General features: G+C 33.0%; 1 protein-coding gene across 1 annotated transcript; it reads right to left on the reverse strand.

Annotated features, from left to right (window-relative positions):
• Window positions 1-4105: 4105 nt before the first annotated feature.
• Window positions 4106-7834, reverse strand: LOC107432997 (protein DETOXIFICATION 21). The gene is made up of 8 exons (XM_048466058.2): window positions 7547-7834; window positions 6669-7210; window positions 6323-6409; window positions 6117-6173; window positions 5637-5875; window positions 5408-5526; window positions 4396-4482; window positions 4106-4274 (listed from the first exon to the last, which is right to left on the reverse strand). The coding sequence occupies exons 1-8, from the start codon at window positions 7811-7813 to the stop codon at window positions 4185-4187; spliced, it is 1488 nt and encodes a 495-aa protein (XP_048322015.2). The 5' UTR covers window positions 7814-7834; the 3' UTR covers window positions 4106-4184.
• Between the last annotated feature and the right edge of the window lie 4171 nt (window positions 7835-12005).

The raw sequence follows: 12005 nt of genomic DNA on the forward strand, positions 1-12005 counted from the left end.
CAATTTTACGACGCACACGTGCTCCTAGAACAACAATATTACACAACTCAAATAAATTAATATTTTATTCGGATAAATAATACCCGGTACCCGGGGGGTTTAACACAAACGTTAACCAAAATTTATGAGTAATATACCGAATCAAAGCTTGTGAAACGAGGATTACAAATCTAGTCTTACTTTCCGAAGATCGAACCCGAGGTGATCTGAATCTCGCCGGAAAGCTCTCGGATTTTAGGCCTTCGATGCTCACAATCCATTAAGAATTGAGAAAATTGGACACCGGATTTGGGTTCAGAGGGTCAGAATTAGTGGGAAAGGATGTGCGGTGCAACTGGAAACTCGCCGGAAAGTTTATTTCCTGACGAGCCACCGTGGTCACCGGAATCCACCACCGCGGGGCACGTCCGGTAGCTACTGGCCGTGATTTTTGATGGAAAGGTAGATCAGGGAATGGGTGACTTAACGGGACCAGCGGTGAGGCAAACGGAGGTCAGAATGGAGAGAAATCTGGGTTTGAAGTAATCGGCGCCGCTGCCGGAAAAAGTTTCGATCCGGGCACGTCGACTGTCGGTTGGCCGTGATTTTTGGTTGGCCAGCCGGTTTTTAGGTGGGCTTCAAGCTAGGGTGGTGCATGTACTGTTCTGGTGGCCGAAAATGAGTGAACAGCGGTTGGCCGGTTGGATTTCTCTCTCTCTCTCTCTCTCTCTCCCCCCTCCTTCTTCTTTTCTCTCCTCTCTCCCCTTCTCAGCCAGTCAAAATTCCTGTGGGTGCCACTATGCACTCGTGGGTGGGTCCACTTTTTTGACATGTGGCACCACTGTTCACACACATACAGATCCATAAATAGTAAATGCTGTCTCGGAAAAACTTCACAATTCCACAACTTTCAAACCACATGTCCAAATCGAACGTGCTGCTAGTCTATGAACTCGTATCGACGAGTACTTCATAACTATGCATGAGTCAAAGCTCAACTTTGCATGAACAAAAAGTCAACTCCGGCACCCCTTGGACAGTTTGGACCTCAACTTGTTTTGCTCATAACTTTCAAACCGTAACTCTGTTTTCAATGTGCTACTAGTCTATGGACTCGTGACAATGTGTACTTCGTAACGGTACCTCGGTCAATGTGAAATTCCATTAGGAGAAAAAAGTCAACATTTGACCCTTTCTCGGTCAACGACGATCAAACTCGATCAACCTTGGTCAAAATTGAGAAATTTTCGGTGTACTTCGGGACGGGTTGTTACAAAATGGGCCACATGCACATCCTTTTCTTCTTCTCTTGTGTCATGTAGTGTTTAGGATGCCAAACATCATTTGGCAACACTAGTTTAACGTAAAGTGCATCAGGTATTCTTTCGATGTATATATATATTATATTATGCGTCAAGTATACCATCCCATATCAAGATAACGACTTGGTTTGGCCCATGAATGGTTTAGTGTGGTATTTCTATTGCCTAAGAGATCGGTAGGTTGGATGACTATTATAGGTAACCACCTCTGGCCATATTGGTAGTAGTATACCTACAGACAACTAATATCGTAGAACCATGCATTGGTATATCATATGGTACATAGGGTGGATTCTATTACAAATATGCAGTTTAAGTAATGTATTTATCATTTTTAATTCTATTTTATCTAATTTTGATTATTATTATTGTTGTTGTTGTCAATTGCATGATCGTTGTGTTTGTTTGAATTGATGCCATTCTGGATTTGGAAGTATATGTGTAACATTATAAAGTAGGGAAAGGTTCACATAATGCTGGTAAAAAAAATTTTTATCAGCCATTGGGCAGATGTATGAGCCTTGGGATAGGTGTATAAACCATTGGGCAGGTGTATAAGCCTTTGGGGGGATATAAGAGCCTTCGAATAAGTGTATTAGCTTTTGGATAGTGTATCAGCCTTCAGGGCAGGTATAAAAGCTTTTGAACAAATATGACAGCCTTCATGCAGGTATATAAGCCTTCGAGTAAGTGTATTAGCTTTCAGACAGATGTATTAGCCTATAAGTAGGTCACTCAAATCCTTTGAGAGATTGTAACATATTCATATTTATGTGTATATGTATAAAGAAAAATATATATTTATGTTGTTTTTGGATAGTTGTGGTGTTATCAAAATTATTGTCGCGACTTTAATTATTCAATTTAAAGTATTATTTCTATATGCGTATTTTAATGTAATTTATTTTATTTAAGGATATCTTATAACTTATTGTTTTTTAACAATGTAAATTTGTATCTGTATATTTCCCAGGTGTTGAAAAGTAGACTATATGATTTAGTAGACTATATGATTTAGGGTCTGGGACCAAGGTTATGTTTATCTATTATTATTATTATTACTACTACTACTATTGCTACTATTACTACTACTACTACTACTATTATTATTATTATTATCTTTTCATTTATATTTATGTGTCTATATATTCACGAAGTGCTGTAAAATTGTGAGATCGTAGTAAGTGGGAGGAGTGGCGGCCATGAGTTTATAGAAGTATATATTTCCTATGCTAGATAAAAACTTGGGGAAACTTAAGGTTTAGGTAGGAGCCATCTTAGGGTTCAGGTAGGAAACTTCGAGAGATGTCCTGACATATAAAATGGTACTTATGATTTATTATTTATTACTTATATTTATATTCCTAAGCTATTGTTATCGAAGTTCTGCAAATTTGTAAAAACTTGTACTAAGCAGATGTATACTTTTGGAGTGACTTTTTTATGCAGACAATATTTCGGGAAGTGGAAATTCCGATGGAATATCCCTTAATCAGGGCTATCCTACGATTCCAACAGATAACTCTAGGAGGGTCCTAACAATTGTTGAGTAGAATATCAACATCTTCAATACAGTAAAGAATAAATATTCAAATCTTCAAAATAAATACTCAAGCCTATGGATATCATGTCCAAAATAGATAATCAGCAGCTCAGCTCCATTAAGTTTCATAAAATGTCAGTATCAAAACTTTATCTTTTAGTCTTTTTACCTAAAAATAATTAAATAATAAAATCAATAGAAATCCCTTTCAACTAAGCATAATTCATATGGAAAGCAGCAAATAAAAAGCATCGGACTACTTAATACAATGACCAATGAGAATGCCAAAACTTTGATGGTGTAACTTCATATTATAATATCGCAACTTTCTTTCTTTCATTTAATTCATATTGCCCTTTGGAACAACCCTAATGAGAATGACCACTGATGATAACCTTAGATCGTAAAAGTATTTTTAAAGTGATTTTTAAGCATAGTAAAGAGATAAAATTACTTTTTATGGTGTTTGGGGAAAAAAAAATCTAAAAGTGATTCTTAGTGATTTTATTTTAGACAAATCACCTATTGATTCTACAGAAGCATCAACTAGGTGATTCGTTAATTCTTCGAAAATCACTTTATAGAGGTAAGTGATGATCATCAAGAATCACTAAACAGGCTCTCAGTTCGATTAGGCCAGGTACTAAAATCCTCTCTCCAATTTATATTAAAAAAAAATCATGTTAATTATATTCCATATTTGGTTCTATTTTTTACTGACATTCCTATCTTCAATAAGCAAAATTTGGTTACACCGAAAAAAATGCAATTAAGGGAGATATCATTTTCAACAGTCCAGAAAATTCTATTGTAAAATATATACATATCATATATATATATATATATATATATATATATATATATGTAACAAAATAAAAAATAGTCAAGAATATTTATTTAAGGAAAAATAAATAGCCAGGAAAATTCATTTCAGTTTCCTTAACATATAGATGTTCCAAAATAAGTAAAATAAAAAGTAAAAAAATCGTACACTATTTTAACTTTTGGGTTACAATTTAAGAGAAAACTTTATTCGTAGGCTTAGTTTAATAGTAAAAGCCATTGAAAATATAAATCTAGTTCTAAGCTTCAAACTTTGATCTTGATAAAATCCTCCTCCTCCAATTGTAATGTTCCCCAAAAAAAAAAAAAAAAAAAAAAAAAAAAACACAAGACAAAAAACAAAAAACAAAACAAATACTTAATAGAAAAGTGTTACAACATAATGGTAAATAAAAATTTTTAAAGTGAGAGCACTTCATGAAAATTAGACAAAAATTAAGAAAAGACCTGCAAGGAAAAAGAGCATAAGCTTTACAATTGAATAAAAAAAAAAAATCTTAGGATTCAAATGTTTCTGAAGTTTTGGGGTTTGATCCTTCATTATCTGCTACAAGCCAATTGATAACACGATTACGAGCTAGTGTTACCTGCAAATATTCATATAAATTCTTATAGCTTGTTGTACGAGCCAGGAAATTTAGATTAACATTAAGCTAATTCAAGCAGCCAAAGCAACCTAAATTTATATATATATATATATATATATACCTGTTTATCCCAATCAGTTTTCCAGGTGACAATAACAATTACAACAGTTTGAACAAATGTTCCCAATAGCATTCCAGTCCACACACCCTACATGAAATTTTATGACCACAAAAGTAATGGATTTAATAATAGAAAATAAGTAAGAATGATGGATCATAAAGCAATTTGCAGTTAATATCAAGAATTATATATACGTATACGCATCGCCAACTTCTTATAAATTTGTGCACTAAATACCAGTAATTATAAGAATTACTTCTATTAACAACTTAAATGCAACAATGAGAAGAGCTAGAAAGAATTTCAAATTCTCCAACATAAAGAATTGACGTTTTTCTAGTCCTTTAAATTTGCTCAATAGATAAGTGTATCAGTGAAATGTAACTAAATTCATATACTATAAGTTCATTCAAAAGTATATGGAAATTACCTAAGAATCAAACCCAATTGACTGGGCAAAAGGTCGAATAATGATCTAATCCAACAACAGAGCAAATCCACAAACTAAACAGAAAGATTTACTTGGTTCAATTATAGAATGTAAAGTACATCCAAGGTTCGAAGAGCCCTAAGCAATCCGGCAAAGATTGCCCTACCGGTTTTCTCTATCACACAGAAAACTCACATTACCAAGCAATTGTCCTCACCTTTTTTCCTTTTACAGAATCTAAATCACAAGACAAACAAAAGAAGAAAACAAAAATCTTAGATATCTTCAGAAAAATCGCAAACTAATTATCTCTAATATGTCTCAATCTTTCTTTTGCTCTTGGATTCTAATTGTGAATCTCATTCTTCTTCTTTGTGCATACTACTGGTGTTTAGCTATTTATAATACTCTCACAACATAACCCTCTAACCAAGTAACAGTTAACTAATAAGTTAATTACTCCAACTCTAAGATAAGACTTAACCCTCATGCCACATAAAAAAATAAGACTTGACAATTACAAGATTCACCAAAAATTGTAAGGAATTAATTCAGAAGGTCATAGAGTAGAGTATAGCTTACTTTTGATTGCATATTCAAAAGATAACCAAGCACAAGGCCAACAGGAATCCCTATAAGGTAATAGCAAGCTAGGTTCACATATGCTAAAGTGCTCTGCCACCCAGCTCCAACAGCAACTCCTGCATATGTCAATGATATTAATTAGCATGTGCTAAAAATTGCTAAGAATTGATGTTTAAAATAATAATTTATTTATTCATAGTAAGTAAAAAAGATTGGGATAGATTACCAGAGATAACTGGTTGAACACTGTTCAACAGTAAAGAGAGAGCCAACAAAGATGACAAATTGGAAACTGCTTTAGCTACATCCTTACTTTCTGTGAAGATGTAAACAAGGTTTCCTCTCAAGAAGAGAAAAATTAGAAAAAGCACAAATCCAATTGCTAATGAAGTCAACAATGTCATCACAATTGAGAACTTTGCTGCTCTGGAGCTACCCCTTCCAAGCTCATTCGACACCCGAACACTAGAAAGCAAATTGCCATTATCAAAGATTTAAGTGAAAATTTTTATTTATAAGATACAATATTATTTACAAATTAATAACTAAGCTATGCTACTATAAGCAAGCAAGACATAAAGTTTACTTAAAAAAAAAAAAAAAAAAAACTATTATGTTCGGATCAACTTGGTCCAACTTCCAGCTAATATAAAAAGAATTTAATAATCCTAAAATGAAGAAGAAGATCATGGCGACGATGACATACCTTGCCGCAGCCATAAAACCAAGCGATATCATCAATTCCCATCCATCAATGTTTAGGCTGCAAGAAACATTATTCACAGAATAATAGATATTACAATATACGTAGTTGAGCACATCAGGGCAAGGGAAAAGGGGGGACAAATGAAGAAAAATATGAATAGATGAATATTCAATTCTATTGTAAAGGAAAGGAGTGGAGAAGATTACCAAATGGATAAAGCATCAATTGAAACTTCAGCATTTTTAAGCTTCCCTGTTAAAAGAACCAAAACTGTATTGTACCAGGCCTCTACACTATTAAGGAACCAAAAAAAAAAGAGTTAAATATTTGTTTTCCTTCCCCCAAAAAAAAAAAAAAAAAAAAAAAAAAAAAAAGAAGAAGAAAGTTATGTTTTGACTAAACTATGGTAATCATGCTCTGACTAAAGTCTTTTTAGTTTAAAGTTTTGTCACAGCATTTGCAAAACCAAAAGCACCTTTTAACGACAACTAATGTTGAGACAAAAAATTACAATCATGACATAACAAAAGTCTAAACGAAAGAGGTTTTTACCATATCATTACACCAGATGACACAAAAAGTTTGACAAGAAGCCAGAGATCCTTGAAAGCTAAGGATGAGAAACCATTCCATGTCTGACCGCACCCACCCCACATAATGAACATAAGCTGACCAAGATTCGGAATCCAGTTTGCTAATATTATGGACGCCATAGCACCCGGAATCCCAAACTTAAATTTCACAGTCAAAAGCCAAGAAAGGATCAAATGGAACAGAGTTGAAAATGCTGCCAAGTATCCAATAATCATGTTCTTGCTCTGTGCTTGTAGGAACATTTGGCAGGTCAAGGACACACCGTAGGCAAATAGGATGGGGATGAACCATAATGCAATATATCCTGCCATTTCTGATATTTTTTCTTCTTGCCCAAGAAACTTCAGAATTGGGGCCGTATAGATAAACGAAGGAAGAATACAGATCGAGCTGAAAAACAAAACTATCCATGATCTTTGAAGATATACTCCTAGCATGTGGTATTGTCTTGCGCCATATGCTTGACCACATAGAGTTTGTAGTGCACTAGACATGCCCAACTGCACATATATTCAAATAAAATAAAAAATAAAAAATAAAAAGAAGAAGAAGAAAATTCTAAGCACTCAGGACAATTTAGGAGAAGTATTGTTCTCCTGCAAACTATCTCTCAAATTACAGTGACTTATACATATAATTTTTTATGATAATTGAGGATCTAGGAATTCAAATTTAGAATCATTACCCTAGCTGTCCTCCTAGAGAACTCATTAATGATTTGAAACCAAAATTTCCCTTCTTGTCCTCGTAGAGAACTCGTTAATGATTTGAAACCAAAATTGTGGTTGAATATTTGAATATTATGAATAGGTGTATGAGAAAGGGAAAAAACATACCAAAATTCCAGTAGAAAACTTCACAATTACAGAAAATACAAGAGCATATCCAGCTAACTCAGTAGAACCAATACGTCCAATGAAAGCTTGACTTATGACAATTAGCCCAAAATTGGAGAATCTTGTAAAAATAGCAGGAGCAGCCACTATCCATATTTTCTTGCTTTCCTTTCTTATTGCTTCCTTCAGTGAAACCTCTTCATCCACTATGTCTTCCGCTCGAATCTCTCCTCTTACAAGAAGCCTTTTATTAATTTCTTCTTCCATTTTTAAGTACAATGGTTTTGAACTCCTTCAGGTCTCAAATTAAGTACAAAACATAAAAAGGATTGCTTTCTTGAAGGAAAAAATATTATTTGTTGTTATTCTTTTTTGATGAAAAAAAGTTGTGTTTTTAGGTTATTTGCTTGCCTTCTAATTGAAGATTTTGAAGAAATGATGTGAATGACAACGTTAAATATATATTCCATTGTTCAAATTAGAGTATTTTCAATGCGGATGTGGATTGCTATTTACATGTCATATAAATTTGAATGACTTGTTGTTTGTATTACATAAAATCTACTTTAATGGACATTCAATTAAAAATCAATTTCCAAACATTCAGTCCTTTCTTAAAAACTAAATAAAAAAATTAAATGTTTTGTCCAAAACACAATTAATTAATGATATATATATGCTTATTTATTTTCTTATTTTTAATATTGAAAATATTTTAAACATATACACGGTAATTAATGTTTGGCAAGTCCAAAGTCTAATCGACATCTAAAAGTAGACATTCACTGTATTTATTTTCTTGCCACATAATCTTGACCAACTTTCTGTAATTGCATTATGGAGACTTTTTCTATGATGTCTGTGTATATTTCTTTCATTACAGATTAATTTTTGCCCGTTCACATTTCCATTAATGAGGCTGTTTTATCATATACAGATGTATCAGGTCCATTAAACAAGGCAATTACATAATTGCATAAGCTATACAAAGAAAGATCTTTTTTTGGACAAAGAGCAAAACAAATAAAGATTGAAAGTTAGTTTTATGCTATAAATGGCTCCGCTAGCTAATTTTCTTGATGATTGTTGATGGATCACATTTTTTATCATCAGTATATAATTTCATATCCTTTTCAATTAGGTGTATTCGACTTAGAATCTAATAGATTTTAACAAATTTTAAAAATCTAGACGTATTCAATTAAAAGATTATAATAGAATCTATATAAGTCTATGAGTATTCAATTATGATTTCAGGAGGTTTTTTAAAAGTCTATTAAAATCTAAGGTTATTTGATTATGATTTTGTAGAATTACATAAAAAAATTTAGGGATAATTTGCAAGTCATTAACTTTAAAGGCTTTAAAAAAAAAAAAGATTTTGATGAATTTGGAGGGATTTTAAAAGGAAAAATATGAAAAAAGAGTGATTTTCAATTCTAACTTCCATACCAAGGATTTCATTGGATTAATTTAGGATTCCTCTCAAGTCTGTGTAGAGCCTATGAAACTTTATGACAATCAACAAAGACCTTGAAAATCTATAACTCTTTTTAAATCTATCAAATCCTAAATTGAATATATCCCTTAATTAATAAATGAGTAATTAAGGTTAAAGTTGACTAGTGAAAAGACAGACACTTTTTCTTTTTTTCTAATGAAAGACAAATTGGTGTTTTTTGCCAAGCATAGTAGTTTGGGTTTGTTATGTGAACATTTCAATCTAAATCTAATGCTGGGATGACCAATGTAGATGGGTGCAAAAGGCACTAACAAGCTACCTAGTGTCCAATCTCACTTCTCCCAGGAATGGTATGGGAGATGATACAAATTTAATGATAGTCATTCTAATAACATCGAGACCTTTCAAAATAGTTGACGTTAGGGTTCAAGAGAAATCCAAAGTTAAGCATGCTTAAGCTAGAATAGTCCAAGGATGGGTGACCTCCTAGGAAATTCTTAACAACAAATTGTCATACTAGGTGTGGTGGCTAAATTTGGGACATTATTATCAAAGAGGCACTGGCAGGCTACTTGGAGTCAAATCCCACAGCACCTGGGTGTGGTATGGGAGATGATTTAGTAGTTGTTAAGCCTAATTTATCACCCACAATGTTACTATTACATTTGTACAACTTCCACTATCAATAATTATACTACAAATCTTACCTTGGATTTCACATTAGGTGTGGAAGATGTTTTCTCTTTGAACTTGATCCTCATCTTTGTATACAGCTAGCACTCTCCTATAAACCAAATTTAATTCGGCATTGGATGCATGCAAGGTTTCGGCTTCACCTCAAAGTCTTCCTCCTCTTGCTCGGCTTCATCTCCACTTTCCGATTCTAGCTCACCATTACCCTTTAACACTATGATTCTTCTATTCGGGCATTGGCTAACGATGTATTCTCGTCCTTGGCACTTAAAACAAACAATTTCTCTGGACATTGAAGGTTTAGGATCAAATTTATCTCATTCATTGGTGTTTGGACATATTCGGTTCTAGCCTCTCTCTTTGGTCGATTTGAACTTTCTTCTCCAACTTTCAACTTTGGCTTGTTTTCCTAGATGGGATTGTTTCTCCAGCCACTTGGATTTGACCTCCCGCTGTTAGAAGCACCCCCAAACCGTGAGCTTACACCCCTCCTCTTGAATTGATGCTCTAATTTAATAGCCACATGCAACATCTCCTCCAATTCCACATATTGATTCGATTCTAGTTTATTGGCTATCTCACGATTCAAACCACCTAAAAACCTTGCCATGGTTGCTTCTCTATCTTCATTCATGCTCAATCTCATCATAAGCATCTCCATCACCTTGTAATAATCCTCCATAGACCTACTTCCTTGAGATAAAGATTGAAGTCTTTGATGCAGCAATCTATGATAATATGATGGTACAAATCGCCTCCTCATGACTCCTTTCATTTGTCGCCATCTAGTGATCAATTCATCACCTACTCTCCTTTGGGTGTTTTGCTCATTAGTCCACCATTGAAGTGCATAACGTCCAAATTCCATTGCTGCCAATTTAACTTTTTTGGCCTCCAAATAGTTGTGACAATCAAAAATCATCTCCATACTCTCCTCCCATTCCAAGTAAGCTTTCGGATCGCTTATTCCCATGAAAGGTGGTATGTTTACCTTGATATTCCTAATATCATCATCTTCATTCCTTGCTGGCCTCCCACGGTTTTGCCATCCTTGGAGTGCAAAATTTTCATCAAACTCCTCCTCCAACTCATCTTCAAAGTTACCTTTCCAAAATTCTTCTCTAGGTCGCCCTCAGCCTTCTCGACCTTGGCCTCCATGAGCATCAAGCCTTGTATTCGGTATTCCTTGGGTTGTTTTTATTTTGTCTATGCTTTGATTTATATAGTCAAATTGGGCATTCATCCACTGTAGTTGCTCAGAGACAGCCCTCATGTGTGTTTGCTCACCACTCCCCATAGCTCAGGAATCAACTTTAAATCCTACGGACACCTCTTCATTAATCCTTAATGATGAGTTTCCTCTTCTCAACCTTGAATCTGCTATGTTAGTATGAATATTGCAAAAATAAAATAAGTCCTTACCAAATTCACTCCCTCACGTGTTTCACTCAAACAAATATTCTAAATTTTCAAAGTTACATGAATTGAGCTATAACATATGAAATTGCGTAAATTGAACATTAAAGTTTCAAATTTGTTACAAATCGATTCAATTGGTCAATAAGGTTAACTTCGCCATTAGATAATATCAGCATATTGATATCCGAGATAATGTAATCTAAGTCGGGATAACGCAAAAAGTGCTTTTTTTCTTTTATTTTGTTTTATTTTATGTTTTACATTTGTCTCATCCTCTCACAATATTTGTGTGTGTGTTCTTTTTTTCTTTTTTTTTCTTTCTTCTATTTTCTTTCTATTTTTTCATACTACAAAAATTGCCTTTATTTTTTTAGGTTAATCATACATTAATATCCTAAAATTTCTAGGTTACACGAATTGAGCTCTAACGTATGAAATTGCATAAATTGAATGCTAAAGTTTCAAATTTGTTACAAATCGATTCAATTGGTTGATAAGGTTAACTTTGCCATTAAATAATATCAGCATGTTGATGTTACAATTTCTTTTTCAATAAAAAAATATAAAAATATATTTTTTTGAAAAAAATTTCTTATTTTTTGTTTTTATATTTATGATTTTTTTATTTGGAAAATCATATCTATTTCTATTTTATTTAAATTAAATTTCCAAAGTAGTTAAATACTTTTTAACATAAAATAATACCAAAAATAAAAATAAAAATAAAATTGAAATTTTGATCTAATAAAAATATTTTTATTAAACCAGAAACTAAATAAATTAATTTTTATTAGACCAAAATTAATATTAATTTTTTATATCCAAACCATAAAAGAAAAAAGGTCCCAAAAAAAAATTAAAGTAGACCAAAAATTAGACAAAAAA

The sequence above is a fragment of the Ziziphus jujuba genome, chromosome 11 (assembly GCF_031755915.1).
Source record: "Ziziphus jujuba cultivar Dongzao chromosome 11, ASM3175591v1".
Classification (NCBI taxonomy): domain Eukaryota; kingdom Viridiplantae; phylum Streptophyta; class Magnoliopsida; order Rosales; family Rhamnaceae; genus Ziziphus; species Ziziphus jujuba.